General features: G+C 43.9%; 1 protein-coding gene across 4 annotated transcripts in view; it reads left to right on the top strand.

Annotated features, from left to right (window-relative positions):
• Window positions 1-1,231: 1,231 nt before the first annotated feature.
• ZNF384 (zinc finger protein 384) overlaps window positions 1,232-21,352 on the top strand; it is a 35,916-nt gene continuing 15,795 nt past the window's right edge. For all 4 annotated transcript variants that reach the window (XM_042451939.1, XM_042451940.1, XM_042451937.1 and 1 more), the window contains exons 1-4: window positions 1,232-1,612; window positions 8,253-8,323; window positions 8,418-8,658; window positions 9,769-10,099. In XM_042451939.1, coding sequence (XP_042307873.1) covers window positions 1,309-1,612; window positions 8,253-8,323; window positions 8,418-8,658; window positions 9,769-10,099 — 947 coding nt within the window. In that variant the 5' untranslated portion in view covers window positions 1,232-1,308. The remainder of the gene's footprint in view (window positions 1,613-8,252; window positions 8,324-8,417; window positions 8,659-9,768; window positions 10,100-21,352) is intronic.

Below are 21,352 nucleotides of genomic sequence, written 5' to 3'. Positions count from 1 at the left end.
CATGTAGCCTCCTTAAGCCAGGTGTCCCCATCCTATATCTACACATTTCATTTTTCCACCCTAAGAGCAGTACTTTACATTTCTCCATGTTTCATATGGAAGACAACTGTCAGTTGGAACACAGTATTTCTTTAACAGACTGTATGTATCAGTAATACCTCATCAATTGAGGCTTTTCTCCCAAGTGTGTTTGTGTGGTGCCTTCACGCACCATGAATGTCAGTGACCTACAGCCCCCCTTCATTCCCCTCAGGCATAAAGTACAACCCGAAACTACAACCGGTTCACCGGATCCAATTAGAGAGGGGCTTCAGGTAGTACATTTTCCACCCTATCAGGGGGCCAGATGTCCTTGCTACTAAGGACAACGCACTGTCCTTTGTGGTTAGGACCTCTAAGGCATTTTGTAAAATCCCTCTTGGATGGAAGGTGGCTATGTAGGACATGTCCTGGGAAAGGAGGACATTCTGGTCACCTTGGCTGGTGGAGGACATGGTGGGATTCCTCCCAGACAGAAGTCTGAAATGGGCTGCTTGTCCAGGGAAAGAAGGGCACTTTTCCCTTCAATTCATGCTGGATGAAAAGTGGATATGCAGGACACGTCCGGGGAAAGGAGGACGTGCCTCATTGCCCTGATTGGAGACCATTTGTGTGTCTGGTGGCCCTAAGTGGAGGACATTTTCCCCTTTCAATTCCTTCTGGACGGACGGTGGATATGTAGGACGTGTCCTGGAAAAGGAGGACGCGTCTCGTTTCTCCTCCTTTGAATGGAGGACGTGTTAGAATTCCTGCAGGACAAAAGGTTAAAAATGGAGGACGTGTCCGGGAAGAAGAGGATCCCGACTGGTCGCCCTCAATGGCGGGCCTTTTGAGGTTCCTGCAGGACGGAAGGCTAAAAATTGGAAGATGTGTCCGGGAAAAGGAGGACCTCTGGCCACCCTGGGGGCGTTTTTTGGATTCCTCCTGGACGGAAGGTGGAAATGGAGGACGTGTCCGGGAAAAGGAGGACTACGCTTTCTCAAGCCTTGCCTCCAAGGAGAGACTGAAACGGCGGGAAAAGCCCTGCCCTCCGCGCAGCCGCAGTCGCCCTCCTTGCGGCGTCCTTTGCGCATGCGCACTGGCATTCCCAACACCTGAGGACCATGACACCTAAGCCCCGCCCACCACCACCGCCGGCGCCCCGGAAGTACTCTCCGGCTCCTCCTCTTCACCCCGGAAGTGAACTCTGCCTCTTCCGGTGAGGGGAAGGCTGCCGTTGCCGCCAGAGCCGGGGGTCCAGTCTCCGGGGGTCCGGCGGGGCCGAGGGGAATGGGCAGCGGGAGAGAGACCATGAGCGGCTTCCCCCGACAAGGAGCACTTCCGGGGTTAAGCCCCCACCCGGAAGCGGAAGACAAGGGCTGCCTGCTGTCTGCCTGGCTCTCCGCCGGAGGAGCGACGACGGCCGGCGGCGGAGAAGGAGGAGGAGGAGGCGGCGGCATCGGCGGCGGCGCTGGTTCCGGAGGGGCTGCGCCTCAGCTGGTCTCCCGAGCGCCGCAGCTGGACTCCGCGTCGTCCAGGCCGCTGTTCCCGGCCTCAGCCCGGGCGGGAAGGAGAGCCAGGGGCCGCGGGAGGGGTCAGTCACGGCGGAGTGAAGGGAGGAGGGAGGGAGGGAGGTGGACCCGGGAAACAGACCTCGCTCCTCGCAGAAGGAGAAGGACTCTAAGTGGATGGGTCGTGGCCAGTGGGTACAAGGAGGGAGACCAAAATGGGTGAAGGGTCTGGAAACCAGCCCTATTAGGAAAGGCTTAGGGAGCTGGGGATGTTTAGCCTGGAGAAAAGAAGGTGAAGAGGTGATATGATAGCCCTGTTTAAATATTTGAAGGGATGTCATGTTGAAGAGGGAGCAAGATTGTTTTCTGCTGCTCCAGAGATTAGGACCCGGAACAATGGATGCAAGCTCCAGGAAAAGAGATTCCACCTCAACATTAGGAGGAACCTCCTGACAGTAAGGGCTGTTCGACAGTGGAATGCACTCCCTCAATGGAGGGTAGTGGAGTCTCCTTCATTGGAGGTCTTTAAGCAGAGGCTGGGTGGCCATCTGTCAATGGGGATGCTTTGAGTGAGAGTTCCTGCATGGCAGAAGGGGGTTGGACTAGATAGCCGTTCTGGTCTCTTTCAACTCTAGGCTTCTATGGTTCTAGCCCTGGGAGAGACCCCCCCCCTCCAATGGCCTTCCAGTCCAACCCCATTCTGCCATGCAAGAGATACACAGGGAAGAAATGTTAGAGCTGCCTACCTGTGTCCTTGACAGGGAACCACATGCTGAAGTGAAACTATAATGACTGAACGTTATTTCTGTCCTCAAACACCGCACTCCACTGCAACTGTGATACAGAGCACTGCCTGGAAAGAAATGTTACAGGTGCCAACTGGATATTCTTTCTGAAAGCACACATCATAAAATACGGAATTGCTTCAGCCTCATGTCTTTGTGCTGAACTGCCTAGCCTATGTGTCCCAGAGGGAAGGCATTCTTGTGAGGGCAGCAGAAAGTGACTGTGCTTTACCTCCCTTCCTTTTCAGAGGCATCCTGGGTAGGTGCCTAGATTCCTAGAGTTGGAAGAGACCCAAGGACAATCTATTCCAGCCCCATCCTGCCATGCAGGGAATCACAATCAAAGCATCCCCATTGACAGGTGGCCATCCAGCCTCTGTTTAAAAGCAGCCTCCAAAGAAGGAGACCTCACCCCACTCCAAAGCAGACTGTTCCACTGTCAAACAGCTCTCACTGTCTGGAAGTTCCCCCTAATGTTGAGGTGGAATCTCTTTCCCTGGAGCTTGCATCCATTGCTCCAGGTCCTAATCTCTGGAGCAGCACAAAACAAGCTTGCTCCCTTCTCAATATGACATCCCTTCAAATATTTAAACAGGGCTATCATATCACCTCTTAGCCTTCTCTTCTCCAGGCTAAACATCCCCAGCTCCCTAAGTCTCTCCTCATAGGGCTTTATGGTTTCCAGACATTTCATCATTTTGGTGGCCTCCTCTGGATACACTGCAGCTTCTCCAAAGTAAATGTTGACCCTGTTAGCAACATGGAACCCCTATGAAACCAGGGGACAAACAGGAGCAGAGGGACTGGTATGTTCTACCTGTGTTTGTGGAAGCAGGTGGACAGTATGCTTAATCTTCTAGCAATAGTATCCATATCGCCAGCACCCCACCCAAAGTAAATCTCTGGTGTTGTGGGCAGCATTGAGGATGCTGGTAAAACCTTGTTTTGCACTCTTAGGCTGCATCCACGCTGCAGAAATAATCCGGGTTCTCACCACTTTAACTACCATGGCTCAGTGCTATGGGATTCTGGGGCTTGCAATGGCATCAGAGCTTTCTGACAGAGACTATTCCACAGAACTAAAAATCCCAGAAGTCCATAACTTTGAGCCGTGACAGTAAGTGGCATCAAACCGAATTGTTTTTGCAGTGCAGATACATCCTTAAGACTAGTAAGTCAAATTGGTGAGGAGCCACCACAGTGGATTTGGGGAATACATTCCTAAAAGGGAGAAATTGTTTTATAGCATGTAAACCTAAGTGTAAGGATTAGATATCACCCATCTTCCATAACTGAATAGGTGACAAGAATGTTTAGTGTGTTTTGATCTGCAGCATTACAGCATTTATACTGGAGTCTTCCTGCAAAAAACGACAACAGCAAACCATGTAATTTTTGTCTTTTTGATTTTTCAAGGGTTGCTGATTTAAAACCTGTTAGCAAAATTGCATCAGCTGAAAATGGCATGTAACTGTTATACGGTTGGCCCTCTGTATCCATGGGTTTTGCATCCATGAATTCAACTATCCAGGGCTTAAATATATATATTTAATCCAAAAAGCAAACTTTGAGTTTGCCATTTTAAATAAGTCATACTAATCCATTGTACATAATTTACTAAACCATTGTACATAATTTACTAAACCATTGTACTTAATGTGATTTGAGCATCCATGGATTTTGATATCCATGGAGGTCCTGGAACCAAACCCCAGCAGATACCAAGGGCCTGCTGTGTTATCCTTTCCATAGTCAAGCTACTGCTCCTTGATGTCTTCTTCCATTGCCTTTGGCACCTAAAGCTCTGCCTGAATCATACTATATATGATTTGGTCAGTATATGATTTCAGTGAAGTCAACAGTGTTCATTTTTAATTACTCTTTCCTTTTATCATTAATCAGAACCCAGGTTCCTCACTGTGTTTTATCAGTTCGGAGTTGGCTTTTTAAAATGTTTAAATAAGTAATAGTTATGTCTTGTGTGGCATGCTTGGTATTGGCAGCTGCTGCATACCCTTATCAGTGTATCATGGATTTAAGAGCCCTGTTGTATCAGACTAAGCATTTAATCTAGTCCAGTATTCTGTCCCCACAGTGGTCATACAGATGCCTCTGGAAAGGCCACAGGCAGGAGATGAAGGCAACAGCAGCTTCCTGCTCATGTTCTCTACTCAATACTGAGAGACATACTGCCTGAGGGAGGATATACAGCCATCATAATTACTAGCTAGTGATAGCCTTATCGTCCAGCAATCAAATCCTTTTTTAAAAACTGCCTTAAGAAGCTTGTCTTGGCGATGGCGCTGCTGCAAAATTGGCTGTGCCAGTAGTGCACCAATGCTGTTGAGAACCACAGGTTCCTCTGGACACAGCAAGAAAGTGGAGTACTGTGGAGGAGAGGCCTCACCACCCAGAGCGAGCTCCTTGGTGTCTATTACTGTAGCCTGGTCCCTTTTATTGTTGTATCAGCCTGTCCCTCCCAGCCAGCTCTTTTGCTGTTGTGCCCCTTCTCTGTCAGAGGTTCATTTACTCTATTTCTTTTGGGGTGGGACAGAATCTTGGCCACACTGTGCTCCTGTTGATTTCCCTCCTCCTCCCCAACTTCCTTTCCTCTTTTTATTTTCATCCAAAGGAAGATTTTTTGTTACTACCCTTCCCCTCTTCTCAACTGACATATAGAGGAATTAAAATAAAAATAAATTCTAAGCTCTGATTTCTGTGGTGTTGATTAGGAATAATAAAGTTTTAAAATATAGTGGAGGAAAAGATTTAAAAAACTGTTTTAAGTTGGTAACCATTGCTGCTTCATATGGTTGCAAATTCCACAGTTGATCTATGCAACGTTTCAAATACAGCTGGCCCTCTGTTTTCGTGGGGGGTCCGGTCTGCGCTCCTCCCGCAAAAATGGAGGCTCGTGCACATTCAAGCCTCATAGGTGTGCGCTGGGCGCGTGTGCCATAGGAAATAGTGGAGGTCACCCCTCCGCAGATATTTGAGGGCACAGATCTGAGATCTGCGAGTTAGGAGGGGCGACTGTACTTCCTTTCATCTGACCTGAATTTTACTGCTGTTCTCTTTCAATAGATGACCCTGAGTTCTGAGAGAGGGAAGATTTTTCCCCCATTCACTTTCTCTACACCATCTATAGCTTTGTGTATCTCTATCATGTCTGATCTCATATATTTCCTTTTCTAAGCTAAACACCAAGGTATTTCCTCATACGGAAGTTACCCCAGACCTTTGATCACTTTTTCAGCTTTTCCAGTTCTACAATATCCCTTTTAGAACAATATACAGTATTCCAAGTTTATTTGGAATGGTTTATTTGCAGATTCATATAAAAGCAGTATGATATTGGTAGTCCTGCTCATTTCCATTTGTATTTAGATCTCCCATTGCCATTTTTATAGCTGTCACACACTGGATCAACATTTTCATCAAGCTTTCCATCACAGCATTTCTTGGAGAGTCACTCCCAGCTCAGATCCCAGTGTATAATTTTACAGTCGATTATGCTGAGGTGTATTTGCTATTTTGATATCCATTTCACTTATATGAAGATAATATTTTCCAGCTGTTTGCAGTCAATTTTCAGTCACCCTAATTAATTTGGTGTCATCAGTAACTGATAACTTGAGATCATAAATGAAGTTGAAAAGCACTGGTTTTAAAGATGCTTAGCATTGTAGCTTGTAAGCTTCTGCTTACATCACTCCATTTCAAGAATTTTCTATTTATTCCTACTCTATTCTTTGAGTTAGTAGTAATTATAAAGGCCTATCCATATGACCCTCAACTTCTAAGTGTGCTCAGGAATATATGGTAAGGGACCTCATCAGCCCAACTAAACACTGTCTACAGATTACCCCAGTCACTTGTTATTGGCATTCTCAAGTAATGCTTAAGCAAATCAAATTTTTATCTTTTTGAAATTCACATTTTGAAATGGGGAACTGTGTATAGTGTCAATTCAAGAACAATTCATTAAAAAGGTTTGTTCTGTCAATGCATATATACTTTGATTTGGTAATAGGGTGGTTTTTTTTTTTTGTTTTTTTGTGTTTTTTTTTTGGTTTCTTTGTGTTTGCTTTAAGGTTGCACAGATCTCTTATTAGTTAGCGGGAAGTGAAAACAAAGTTTCTTTGATTTGTCTTTGAGAACTGAGACAGTCATTTTTCAGTAGAATATTAGATGACCTATGATGCCCTTTTAGGCGTAATACAAGCCCTTTCTCAGTGTGTTTACTTGAGTATAAGTACCACTGAGTCCAGCGGGGCTTTCTACCAATAAAAGATGTGTAGGGTTTTAGCCACTGATCATTGAGCAACTAGAACTCTAGTTGCTCTATGCACCCTTCCCTTATGCCAGCGATCTGTTCCGAACATACACACCCCGGCGTAAGGGAAGTACTGCGTATGGCAGAGCCCCATTGAAAATATGGCGTGTGCACCATTGCCTCTTCCATCTGTATTAGAAGGCTATGCACCTTCTGTCATTAAATTTCCCATTGTGGGAGTTTTTCTGAAAGGTGATGAAACAACCAATCTTTTCTCCATGCTTACTTTGAGCTGTGCTATGAAATGATTTGGTCTCCTCTCTATAGTTGCTGTTTAGAGTGAGGATCAACCAACTTAATTTCTAGGCAAGGTCTCGCTCCTATGTATTTCAGACACAGGAGGAATTACTGTACATGTAGCTTTTTAAAAAAATCTGTTCCTACTATATCTGTGCTATATTATAAAAAGGCTGTATGATGAGCTGGAACATAAGAACTTAGAGGCTTCACATTTTATTTTCCTGCTATAAGACATTTGGATCAAAGTTCTGTTGGCCCAAAATGTATACACTGGTCATTTATTTCCAAGCGCTATATATGGATATTAGTTGCTGGGGAACACTCGAGTTGGGGAAATTACACCCAGTATTGGGGCATTCTGTTGCTGCATGTGGAGAAGGGAACAGACTTTTATGTTCTGATCAGCTATGTATAATCTAACCTGAACATGGTCAGCTGACTATTTGAACCATGTTTGGCTCTACCTCATCACATCCCAGTGAGCTGAAGCAAGTGAGATTAGCTTTTTCAGACTTCCAGTATTTAACAATCATTGGCGGGGTACAGACCGCCGCCAGTAGGTCTGTGGGGGAGCCGGAGCCTTCAGACGGCCCGACTCCCGCGCGGACCGAAAAAAGAAGCTCCAAAATGGAGCTTCTTTTAGCGTCGCGTTTGCGACGTAGTGAGGCGCCAGGGGCGCGCTCGCTACGTCACAAGCGGCGCGACACGTCTGGACGCTGTGCGTCCAGTACGTAAAGATGGCGGCGCCCGTATGAACAGGGCGCCGCCATCTTGTACATATTCAATACGTACTAGGGTTAGGGGGGTGCGGAAGCACCGCCCCTTCCTAACCCTAGTACGTATTGTATACGTACTATTTGGCGGTCTGTAAACCGCCATTAATCAGCTTCAGATTGATGAAATACAGGGTCCTTTGCTGGATGCCTGTGCTGATAGAATTTTGTCTATAGGAATGTCATCACAACGACAGTGTAACTTTGTTTTGGTTAAATGCAGACTATTAGTAATTTGGTGTGAGTGTATGTATTTTTGTGACATTTGCTCTATTGTTTGTTTTGTTTGCCACGTTGACCATGTTTTAAGGAGAAAGAGAGAAACCTGGAGAAATATGATTGTCACATGCTTGGTTTACACAAAGCTTTTGTGTTCTGGTGAAGATCATGACCACATGCAGAGCCTGTCCTCTTGAAAATAATTGCAGACTCTGGGGAATAATTTGGAGCATTAGAAAGTATTAGAAGAACCAGTTTAGAAGAGGTGGATGAGGTCTAGAGTTGGAACTGCTCAAATAAGAAAGATGCAGTGTTTCACTATCACAGCTGTGTAATTTAACATCAAGCCTTTTGACTTTTTCCCCTTCAGCTAGAATGGAAGAATCTCACTTCAATTCCTCCCCCTATTTTTGGCCAGGAGTGCCCACTGTCTCAGGGCAGGTAAGAGATGTCCGAATTGTAACATGTTTCATACAAAGTTCATGCAATAATTCTTCTAAAAACTCATTCTTCCACTTACCTCTTCTCTTTCCAGATTGATAACAGTATGTTCATTAACAAGATGAAGGAGCAACTGTTACCTTCGGAAAAAGCCTGTGGTCTCGCTCCTCCCCATTATCCAACCTTATTGACTGTACCAACCTCTGTGGCCCTTCCCACCAATATTTCTATGGATTCTGACACCAAGCCTGAACAGCTTACCCCACATAGCCAAGCTTCTGTGACACAGAATATCACTGTGGTGCCTGTACAGTCTGCTGGGCTCATGACAACAGGTGAGAGGATTTGAAGTCTGGTATAGTTCATGTCAGGGTTGGAGGTCGGGTGGCTTGCAGCTCATGATTTGACCTGTCCATGGTAAGGGACTGTAGCTAACCCTTGTCTGAGATGCTGGAAAAAAGGAAAAGCACTCAAGCCAAATATGTAGCAAAGCATGGCTATACACCATAATATCTCTGCTTACCCACTTAACTGTGTAGACAGAAATGTCCTGTTACTATATCCCAGTCTGGTAAATGTTCCGGGAGAATATGGTCATTCCAGTCCAGGGATCCCACTATTTCACCCCGGTGATCAGTTCATCTCTGTTGGTAAAAATGTTACCAACAAAAATGCCCTGTAAATGTTCTAGTCCTATATTATTAAAACTATTTTTATTGTATGTTTATTCTTTTCTTTGAGGAGTACAGAGAAGAATGTACATAGGGACCTGCCATTTTTTAGCTGACCTGGCTAGCCAGGCAAAACATAATCAGGTTCCCCACCTTTAAATCCTTGGGAAAGGTTGTGCAGACGATTTGTCACTAATCAGTGGTCAAATGCAGCTTCAAGCAGCAGCAATCAACACTTTATCATTCTTGAGCACCCTGTGTGCCTGTGCACACTGTTAAACAGTTTTCCTTTGTTGTATTGGAACAGGAAGGGCAGTGGGGTGCCAAGAAGTTACTGAACTTTAGTATGCTTCCAACTTAGGAAGCATTGACCAGGGTCAGACTATTTCTTCCTCCCTTCACGTCTTCAGGATTGGAAGGAAGCCTGCCTTCCTGCCATAAGCCAGTGTCGTAACTTGCAGTGGTGAGTGGAAGCCTGTGTTCATAGTAGTCCCAGGATAATACTGTGAGGTAGGTTAGACTGAATAGTTGGCCCATGGTTGTCTGGTTAGATTCATGACTGAGAATAGAACCTGTGCTACAGTAATTACATGATATAAAGGGCAGTTTAGTTATGCTTTGTTTTAACTTGCCAGCTGCTTTGAATCCTGTGCTAGGAGAAAGGTAGGGTATAAATTAAACATAAATTAATTAATAAGTATATTCTCAGGGCATTTTAAAAGATGGATGAATATTCTTTCTGGGATTGATATCCGAACCTTCTTTCTCTCACAGGGCCTGGTCTCGTGATCACTTCTCCCTCTGGGTCTCTGGTGACCACAGCCTCTTCTGTACAAACCTTTCCTATCTCAGCACCCATGATTGTCTCAGCACTTCCCCCTGGTTCCCAGGCAGCTCTTCAAGTAGTACCTGACCTCTCCAAAAAGGGGATTACTGCCCTTTCAGAAGTTGGGACAGTGAGTGGTGTCGGTGGTATGCCTCCAAAAGCTCCCCGAGGGCGGAAAAAGAAACGGCTACAGGAATCTGGCCTGCCAGAGATAAGCGATCCTTTTGTGTTGCCAAATGATGATGATGAAGATCAGCACAAGGATGGCAAGACATACAGGTGAGGGTACAGGACTTGAAATTTCATAAAGATAGCTAAGTGTTTCAATTTTAGGGGAACCATTTTATTTACTAGGTTATTCTGGTTCACTAGGCCTATTCTAATGACTTGGACAGTAGAGATAAAGAAATAAATTCTTGGCTAGCTATACTTGAGCCTTGCATACCTTTTAGAAGGTGGAGTCTAAACCCTTGCTACTGAATGTGATTTCCGGTGAAACTTAACTGTATACTGGGAAAAGCTTCTTGAGATGCTTATTACATCTTGCGTGTCAATGATACCCAAATGATAGGATCCAGTTACCCCTCTTGGTGGCACTGAAATTTCTTCAGCAATAAGAGCTAGTTCCATAACAGTGATTTCTTAATGCTAGAGAGGTATACTCTTTGCTAATGAAGATACCTGGATAAGTTGCTCATTACCTATTCCTGTGATTTTGTTGTGTTTGTTCTGGCCTTTGAGGAGAGAAAGAGTAAAGGACTGTGATGCTAACAAGCATACTATCACTACATACTACTTCAGTGCATAATTGGGTGAGGGTGATTCCTGCTACTCCACTATGTTAGGTTTAACTGACCAGATGTTTGGATCATTAGGGAAAGGAATAACATTGGGCCTGTTCCTGTCTCCAGTTACCAAATGCACACTATTGTACTATCTATTCATTTCATCACTGTTGAGAGGTCAGTGTTTAGGGCCCTTATTATTTCTGGCTGCTAGTATTATAGTACCATACATTTACCTTTCTTCTTGGAGTCCTTAGTGCAGGACGTAGCAAAGACTAATGTTTGACTGTCTGAGTTGTCCCTTCTTGTGATGGCTCCCCCACCAACTTTGATAGGATGTTGCCCCTATACCCTATTGTTCCTTGGGGTTGTGTTGGGCACTTTATGAGATAATCTATTGAGTTAGGATATCAGCTTTTATGATGCATCACTAGTTTGAATGACTTTGGCTTAGTTTTAAAAGTCAACATAAATATGGATGAGGGAGGATAATGGGAAAAGCACCTTTTTCTTCATAATATGCACAGCCTCTGCACTCAGAATACAATTGACCCCCTCCTCCTAAATTCTTGAAATGTGATACAACCCTTGAAGGTCATAGTACAGTAGAAGGCTTAATTGGGGCAAATATGTTGCATCAGTGGCTCGTTCATTTGCTCTCCTGACTCTGAAAGATCAGCTCAGTGAAGAGTGTGTGGCTACCATTCCTAGTGAGCTCTTTAGAAGCACTAATAGTGGTATGTTGATGTCATTTTGTAATATTGAACAGTTCAGTGCCTTCCTTTTTCCTTTGTATAACAAACTCCAGGAAAAAATTATCATTCCCTTTAAAGGATCCCACTGTTTCCACCCCAGTGATCAGTTGATGTCTGTTGGTAAGAATCAGACTTGAAATAGCTGGTCCCCTTGTTGCTTCCTCTGCCTTTTGAACAATGAAATGGTCTACTAGGCTAGTGAAAATTTTGTTGGAAGTTAATTCCAACAAATATCAGGGTGGTTGATGTCTCCCATTACTACTATCTCTCCTTTTTGAATATTTGGTCATTTGGTTTATGAAGGTATCATCCAGATCTTCAGTCTGGCTGTGGGGCCTATAGCAGATGCCCACAGTGAAGCCACTGTTGTTTATGTCTCCTTTCATTTTTACCCAAAGGCTTCCAACTTGTTCTCCATGCTCTAAGTGATGGATCTTCTTACAGGTGTATTCATTCTTGATATATAACACTGTTTCTCCTTTTTAGCTTGATCTGGCTTTCGAGAATAATTATATCTTTTCATTACTATATTCCAATCATGAGATTTATCCCACTAGGTTTCAGTGATGCCTATTAAATCATATTTGCCTTCCTCTTGTTAAGAATTAAAGTTCATCTTGCTTATTTTCTGTGATCTGTGGATTTTTATGAAGACATCTAAGACCATGGATCATTCTCTTCTTGTTTTTTTTTTCTTTCTGCCCACCATTTGGCTCTTGCTCTGTTGACCCGATTCCTCCTTTATTAGTGAGGCTATTGTCAGCAGTATTTGGTGTCCTCATGCTCTCTGGAATACTGTTTCTTTCCCTTTGATCCCTCCTGATCAGATTTGCAAGACTCCTAGCAAAAACATTGGCCTGTTACAGATTGCCAAAATAAAGCTGCTTTGGGTCTCTTTGGAGGTATGCTGTTTAAATGATGCATGCGACCTAAGAATCCGAAAGCTGCACCAAAGCTGCATTCCAGTGCTTAGGAATGGAGTGTGGCTTTGGCGCGACCTCCAGACTCTTAGGACCTATGCATCATTTAAATAGCATACCTCCAAAGAGATCCGAAGCAGCTTTATTTTGGCAGTCTGTAACAGGCCATTATTTCCAACTGTTGTGAGGTGCAACCCATCTCTTGTCAAAAGTCCTTCTTTTTTATTATTAATATTTTAAATTTTACAATACAAATTATTACATTTTTCTTCATACACATATATGCTTTAACACTTTACTTATTTTATACTAAAAATCACCTCAGTGCACCCCTTCCCTGGAGCCATTCCCATCCATATAAAAGTCCCATCAAATGTCCTCCTTCATGGAAGTTCACATCATGGTCCAAGAAGGCAAACCTTTCTTGATGGAACCTTCCATGGGGCCAACAGTTCACTTTTAGTATTTTTCTCCCTTTTCCTGAGCCAGCCACATCTTTCAGCAAGGAGAGATGAAATAGCAACCTAAGCTCCAATGTTCTTTAGCTTCCTCCTCAGAGCGTCATGGTCTCTTGCAATATGTTGAAGATGTTTTATTTGTCCCACCATGAATGAGAAGGAATAGCCTTGAAGAGTCTTGTTAACTTCTCTGTTACATCTTGGCTCTAGGAGCCAGCATACTTCTCAAGATATCTTATAAGGCCCACACACCACTGCCTATGTTCTGCAGTACAGGGAGTCACCTACGACCACCACATATCTTTATTTCCTCTGGAGATTGACAATAGCTATTCCGTCTATAGAACCATTCCTGAAAGCGTCCCTCCATTTGTTTCCCTTGCAGAAGAGTCTGCTCTACTCTTTCCTGAACAGCTTCATCCTCCCTGGTAAATCAAAAGATAGAAACATGGACATCAAGCTGCTGCTCTTTTTCCTCCAGCAGGGCACTATATGCCATATGGTTAAATTCATATATTTGTGTTCTGCGTTGTTTGTTTCCTAAAGCTTTAGATGAGAGAGAAGGACACACTTGATAAATTTTGATACTGAGCGCTTATTTATGCCAGAGACAGCCGCTACCTGTAGGTATATCTCTTTTCACCCATAACAGTGTAGATATCTACAAAGCCTGACCGTTCTCTTGGTAACATTCTACAACTCTGTGCCATGGTAGCTTTGTAGTTTGCTTTACCCCTGCCCTTAAAACCATCTTCACACCAAAGAATGGCAGACTGAAGCACTGCCTTGATTTAGGTCATTTTTCCCAAGATAAGAAACCTGAAGCAGCTTTGTTTCATAAACAAAAAACAAAACAAAAACAAACAAATAAAAAAACCCAAAACTCACATCAGTATATAACTGTATGTTGTGTTACGTCTTTAGGATTAAACACTTCCTGCTTTCCTTGGTAATTGCTTAAGAAACACCACTGTTTTATAATGACTCCCACTATCAATCTTTGATTTTTCAGTTGTGACATTTATACCATGCTGTGTCACTGGGATTTCAGGCAATGCATCTGCCCACTTAAGCGTCTGAGGGACATGTTACTTTTTAAAAAATAAAGCTGGTTTGAGAACTAACCAAAGCTTTCTAAATGTAAAGGAAAGAAAATTGAGATTATAAGATCAGTTTTTTTAATGTTAACATTGTAATGTTAACACAAATAAGGTGTGTGGGATTCCAGACCCAAAAAAACCCTCTTTCTCAAAGCAACTGCTTCTGGAGTTAAGTTGTCCTTCTGTAAAGACTGTCTGTGCAAAATTTCCATTAGGCCAACTTTATTTCATTGCTGTTGCTGTGGGTTTGTTATGTGGTTAAAAAAGGAAAATGAGCTAAGAACTTAACTATGACAAGAATTCTCTTTCTTTAGCAAGTCCTGTTTTTAGATCTTTGTATTCAAACCTGCAATTCAAGTAGGGTTTTTTATATAATCAAAACCAGCTGTTGAATTTTGCCAGACCTTGTAGGAGCATGTGTGTGTTAGACCTATACACTCAAACCTTGCTTTGTGTGTGTTTGGGGGGGGTCACTTGACTGATTTTGTGGGAAGAAAATGGTATAGACCCATGTTGACGAACCCGTAGCACGCATGACCTGTCTGTTATGTGAAGCCGTGTCAGAAGGCATGTGGCAGTAATAGCGAGGAGGTTCCCACAGCTGGCATGGCTCCATGCTAGCAAACTTAAGGAAATCCCGCCCCCCCACCTGTTGACACCGCCTAGCCCATGCTGCATTCTCCCCGTGCCATATGTGAGAACTTGCTGGGAGACACAGTCAGGAAGACCCCCATGTGGGGGAGGGGGATGAGAGGAGTGGGAATAGGGGCCCCCCACAGCCCCCCCCCCCGGGGGCTCTGGATGGAGGGAGAGAGAGACATACACTGGGGCAATGCATCCAGAGGTTCAGAAGATCCCCTGCCCTGCTCCCGTTGCTCAAAGTTGAGAGGGGGAGGGCAAGGCAGTGGGGGGCACTGGTCCTATGGGAGCCCTGGGAGGCCAACGGGAGTGCAGGGCCCCCATTTCCACTGCCCACTCTACATCTCCGGCTCTATCTCCACTCTTTGGCCGCCACCACCACCACCTCCTTTGCCTGGATTGCTGTCGGTGGGGCCTGGCCAAGCCAGGTCTCCTCTTCCTCCTCTGCCACTTCCCCTCCTGTAGCCAAGAGAGAGAAAGTGCAAGAGTGACTGCCATACGCCTCAGTGGCACCCCCTACTTGGGTAGATGTTTGTGTTGTGTGCCTTCAAGTCCTTTCTGGCACCTCAGTCACGGGGTTTTCTTGGCAAGCTTCATCGGAGGGGGGTTTGCCATGGCCATCCTCTGAGCCTGAGAGAGTGTGACTCCTTGTTTCCTTCTTAAGGCGAACCTTTCTTGGGGTTTTCTTGACAAAATTTCTTCATGAGCAGATTTGCCATTGCCTTGCTTTGAGGCTGAGAGAGGGTTCTTGACCAAGATCTCCCAGTAGATTTCGTGGTTGAGCTGGGATTCGAGCTCTGGTCTCCAGAGCTGCACACTCAAACAGCTGGCTCTCTTTGTTCTTGTTGTGGTGTGCCTTCTGCACTTTATTATGCTCATTGTTGTGTGCATGCAAGTTGTTTCCAACTTATGGTCCCAAAGCACCCTCCCTCCCTTCCAAGCGCTGGTTTCTGGCAGCCCTAAGGTGAAACTATCATGAGGCAAGCTTCATCAGAGAGGGATTTTCATTGCCATCCTCTGAGGCTGAGAGAACGTGACTTGTGTGTGTAGTGCCTTCAAGTCATTTCCAACTTATGGCGACCCTAAAGTAAAACTATCATGGAGTTGGCAAGTTTTGTCAGAGTGGGAGTTGGTATTGCTATCCTGAGGCTGAGAAAGTGTGCCTTGGGTTTTTCACCCAGAAGTCCTGCCATGGAAGGTCAAAGTCCCACCCCTCTTGGAAGACATGCCCCTGGCACCCAGTGACACCTGGCACGGAAGTGCCAGTGAGTTTGCGCACTCAGTCTGTAAAAGGTTCGCCGTCACTGGTATAGCCACTTTTTAAGTATTTGAAGCCCTGGTTCAGTTGCACGTGAAAGGCAATATGTCAATTGCATCAGTTTTAAAGTGTTTCAGTTATCTAAAAGGCAAGTAATAGATACCATGTGCAAGGCAAAGTAAAATTTTAAAAAATCTATTTTGGCATATCCCCATCTTAAATCAGAATATGGAATGTATTCCTCCAGATGTTATGAATTATAAGTGCCATCATGCCTTACTTTGAACATGCTCATTGGGACTTAGGGAGCTGACATTCAAAACATCTCAAAGGCCCATGCTTTTCTATCCCTACATTAAATGATCTGGATTCTGGAACGTGTAAAGGGAAAAAGCATATCATAGATGTGTTAGGCCTATATACTTGACTATAAATCAACCTCATGTATAGATTAAGGGCAAGTTTTGGTGCCAAAATTATGGATTTTTTATAATACCCATGGTTGAAGGTAAAACCTAGGGGCATGTTACAAAGAATCTAAAGGATGAAGCAAAGGAAAACAGAACTTGCAAAATTCCATCAGGCATAACTGTTTATGCTTATACTAAAGGCTGGATGGATGAGAAAATAGAAGGGGGTCAGTGTTTCCAGGAGACATTACGCTCTTGATTCCTTTTTTATATACTGTACATAAAAGTTAAAGTACAGTACTTACATTGACCCATGGATAAGTCAACTCAGGTTTCTTGGGTCAATTTTTTGACTAAAATTTTACACTTATACATGAGTATATACAGTCATACAATGAAACTATTTACCACATAGGGAAACAATATTTAGAATGGCAACCTGTGCTGGCTGTGGATGATGGGAGTTGTAGGCCCAATACATCTGGAAGATGCTAGATTGGGGAAGTGAAACAGACATGGTCCCCTCACCCCATTTCTCCTATAGGGTTTAAGGTTCTTTGAAAAACACAAGGCTATCTGTATCCAGCTAGAATTCTTAGAGTTCACTGGGCTCCCAAAGTTCCCAGATGTTCCCAGATAGCAAACATTGCTGATAATGGCAAACCCTATATTTCAGTGGAAATTGACCATAGAGTCACACTGGAGGACCTCCAGATGCCTAGAGAGCCCCCCCCCCGGATACGAGTAAGTGAAACTGCAGTTACCTGTTCCACAGATAAGGAGGGGTCATACTGTGTCTCTAATTCTAGCTGTGAGCTGGCATTTTTATCATATTACAATAAGTTCAGATTGTTCTTACCCACAGATTGCTATCAATATAGAACAGTGGCACCCAAACTTTGATCCTCCAGGTTTTTTGAACTTCCCAGAAGTCCTAGTCATCTTGGCTAACGATCGGGAATTCTGGAGCTACAGTCCAAAATATCTGAAGTACCAAAGTTTGAGAACCACTAGTATAGAAAATAATATATATCTTTGCATCATGTAGATTGGCTCCTAACTTATGTAGTCCAACAGCTTTTCTGTCTTGTCACAGACAGTTGTTTCTCCATATCTCAACCAATTACAACTTGGGAAACTTGGTTCTCGAAAGAGCTTTGGGATTTGGCTGATGGGCAGTGTTCACATATATTCACACATAGATTCTTGAGTTTCTTTTCTTTTCTTCTCTCTGTTTTTTTTTTTCTAAGAGACCAGCTGAGTTGCCTCCTTACTTTGTACATTGACAATTAAATTTTTGATTTCTAAAATTCAGAGTAACAGATACATCGTTGTCATCATTATTATTGACAAATCACATTACCTATGATAGAAGGCTGCTTAAAACATCTAAAGGGCAATAGATGTCATGGAAATAAAGGTAATAGGAAATACAATTCTTTATGACCTTAACTCTGAAAGCAAATTTCTCTTTGAGTCATCAAGTAAATAGCTTTCTCCTATTCTGAAATTTTCTGTATATACTCGACTATAAGTCGACTATAAGTCAGGGATGATGGGAGTTGTAGCTCTTCACCTCTGGCTCTAACTCACCACCTTGTTATGCAGCGGTGCTGACCAGCTTTGGTCAGTGGTTAATGCTTTTCTTCCAAAGCCGCAGAGTTTCAGAGAATAGGCTGAAGACCCTGACAAACTCTCCAAGCCTTCTCACTCTTCTTCCTGAGATGTCTCCAAACATCTCCAGGATTCTGCTGGCTCTTGTATCTTCACTCAAGACACCAGACAACTCAGTAGTCTTATATAAAAGATCTACTTTATTCTACTATATACAAATACTAATGCCCTCTACAATCTCCAATATCTCCAAAACACTCCAACTATCCACAACTACCCACAAAATACATTGGCAAACATAGCAATTATTATAGCCATTGTTAATCACCACCCACTTAGTCAGTTTCCACCCAGTGGGCGTGTACATTCATTTTGATTGGTTCACATAGTTCAACCCATACTTAAGAATTTCATCATTTCACCTTGTACACTTAATGAATCTCAGGTGTTTCCAATTGTACATTCTATAATTCTGTCCTTGACATTCAAGACTTCTAAATTACATTAGCTTTTTCATTTGTGTGGCTTCTTAATTGCTCTTGCTTAGTCATTGTGACTTTCACATACATGTTTTATTTCTACTACTGTATGTCCCATGTTGCACTTTCCTTAACAAATAGGAAATACAATTCTTTATGACCTTAACTCTGAAGGCAAATTTCTCTTTGAGTCATCAAGTAAATAGCTTTCTCCTATTCTGAAATTTTCTGTATATACTCGACTATAAGTCGACCTCATGTATAAGTTAACGGCAGGTTTTGGGGCCAAAATGATGGATTTTGCCATCACCCACGGATAGGTTGAGGGCAAAACTGGGAGGCTCCTTCAGTGTGTGTATGTGTGCGTGCAAAAAGAGGGACTCTCATTGAAGCTTTTTGCTTCAGCGTTCGGCTTTTGTTTCAGCCTTCAGACAGCAAGGTGGCAGGAGGGGGACTCTTAAACAGCAATATCAGTCACTCACCCAGGACTCTTTCTGCTTGGCTCAAGAGAGAAAGAAACTGCATAGGGAAATCTGAAAGAGCTGCTGTCACATTATCATAATGATCCATAAATAAGTTGACCTGGGATTTTGGGGTCAATTTTTGGGCATACATTTTTAGACTTATAGACAAGTATATACAGTAGGTACCACATCATACTCAACTCCATGTTTTTATGCTGCAAAGGTACCATGATCTGAGTTATTTCCTCCCACAACCCAATAGTCAGTGCCTATGCATATCAGCTTCTACCCTGTATGGGAGAATAACTTTATCCAGTTTTTGAACTTGCCCTGTCAGCACCACAAGGTTTTTAGAGCTCCAAAGCTGTTTGGCTGATACTTGCTTTTGTAAGTGTGTTTAGAATCCCCCCATCTAGTTTGGAGTATAAATTTAATGGACACCCTTTCATTGTCTTTAGATACTTAGAAATAGCTGTTGGTAGGATGGGAGGACTACAGATAAAGGGAATCTCTTCTTTCTTAGGTAGTTTGAGGCACACCTGCACATTTGGGTGGCAAGGACTCTGGGTCTAAACATCCTGCCTGATGACTGGCTTTTGAAAGTTTCGAAAAGCACAATGTCCTGCACAGTACAAAAGAGAATGCTATTCAACTATTCAAGCATATATCATCAGTGCCTTGTTTTGGTGAGATGATCTTTATATAGCCACTCATCAAATGCCTTTACTTGTCCTTTAAAAGAAAATAGGGAGGGTACCAGTTGTACTCTGGGAAAAGAGTTTTAGACCAGTGGGCAGCCACTGAGAAGACTCTCTCCTGTGTTCCCACCAGATGTACCAGGGAGGGTGGCAGAACAGGAAAAACAGTCTCCCCAGCAGCTCTCAAAGCACAGGCTGGTTCATAAGGGTGAATGCAGTCTTTAAAACAACCTGGACCTGAGCTGTAAAGGTCAAAACCAGCAGTTTGAATTATGCCTGGAAACAGAACGACAATCAGTGATGCTGTTGCAACAAGGGAGTTTTATGTTCCCTGTAGCCAGCTCCAGTTTGCAATATAGCTGCAGCTCTTTGGACCAGTTGAAGTTTTCAAAAACTCTTCAAAGGCAGCCCCCATTTAGAGTGTAATCCAGTTGTAACTAAGGCACATGTCACTGATGCCAAATCTGACATCTCAAGGATTGGGCATAGCTGATACACAAGCTTTAACTCTGCAAATGCACTCCTGGAAACCACTGAAACCTGAGCTTCCAGTCTCAGAGCTGAATCTACAATCACACTGAAGCTTGAGACTTGCATCTTCAAGGGGAACATAAGCCCATCCAACAGAGGATGAAACCCTGTTCCCTGACCACTCTTTCAACTGACCAGGAGCACTCCCATCTTGTCTAGATTAAGTTTCCATTTGTTCACCCTTGTCCAGCCCATTATTGATGCTAGGCACCAATCTAGGACCAAAACAGCTGCTGTGGTTTGTGGTGAAAAGGAATAATAGAATTGGATGTCATCTGCATACTCATGGCAACAACCCCCAAAACTCCAGTCTACCTCTCCCTGCGGTTTCATGTACAGTGCCCCCGTCCCATACCCAGGCTTGCCATACGCGGACTTGAGCTCATGTGGATGGCAAGCCCTGGGCATTAAAATGGTGGGCATATAGGAGTGCGAGGCCATAGCAAACAACGGGACTTGAGGTTTTTTCCCATACATGGGGGGGGGGGGGTCCAGAATGGTTCCCCCACATATACAAAGGGTCCACTGTACATGTTCATTAGTATGGGAGCTAGAACTGAGCCTTGAGAGGGTCAGGAGGTCAAGCAGGAGTCCCACAGCAGCACCTTCTGGGTTTGTCCCTCCAAAAAGGAGCAAAGTCACTGTAGGGTCCACAAATCCCATTCTCAGCAAGGCAACCCAGGATGTTACCGTGGTTGATGGTATTGAAAGCTGCCAAGATGGTCATCAGAACCAGCAGGGACTCACTCCTCCTGCCTAGCTCCTGGTGTAGGTCATCCATCAATGCAACCAAGGTCCTCACTGTTCCACAGTGAGGCCCAAAACCAGATTAAAATGGATCTAGATAATCCATCTGACCCCAAAACCTCTGAGGCTGGGAGGCCACCGCATGCTCCAAGACCTTGCCTAAAAATTGAATTTTCAGAAGTGGATGGTAATTATCCAAAATGGTGGGATCCACAGAAGGCTATTTTAGTAATGGTTTCATAACAGCCTCCTTCAGACAAGATGGAACTTTGAAAGTCCTCATCTAGCTTTTTTAATAAGCTGGGGCAAGGATCTAACACACATGTGGTGATTCTCATCTCACCAAGAATTTTGTCCACATCCTCAGGTTGCACAAATTGAACAAGTATCCATTGTCACTTGATAAGCATGGGCCAAAGTTACATCCACTGGACCTGTATCAATTATAGCATTCAATTATAGCAGGAGGTTGGACTGGATGGTCCTTGTGGTCTCTTCCAACTCTATGGCGCGTTACAGACTCGCCGAAGGGGCGTGCTAGGGTTAGGAAGGAGCGTATTAGGGTTACGAAGTCAGTACAAAATGGTGGTGCCCTATACACATGGGCGCTGCCATTGCTACGTCACGACCGCGCCGCCTCCAAATGAGGCAGCACAGAAGTGACGTAGTGGGGC

Source organism: Sceloporus undulatus, chromosome 2, assembly GCF_019175285.1.
Source record: "Sceloporus undulatus isolate JIND9_A2432 ecotype Alabama chromosome 2, SceUnd_v1.1, whole genome shotgun sequence".
NCBI classification, from domain to species: Eukaryota; Metazoa; Chordata; class Lepidosauria; order Squamata; family Phrynosomatidae; genus Sceloporus; species Sceloporus undulatus.
Note: the sequence above shows the minus strand (reverse complement) of the source record. Positions and strands in the feature narration are given on the sequence as shown.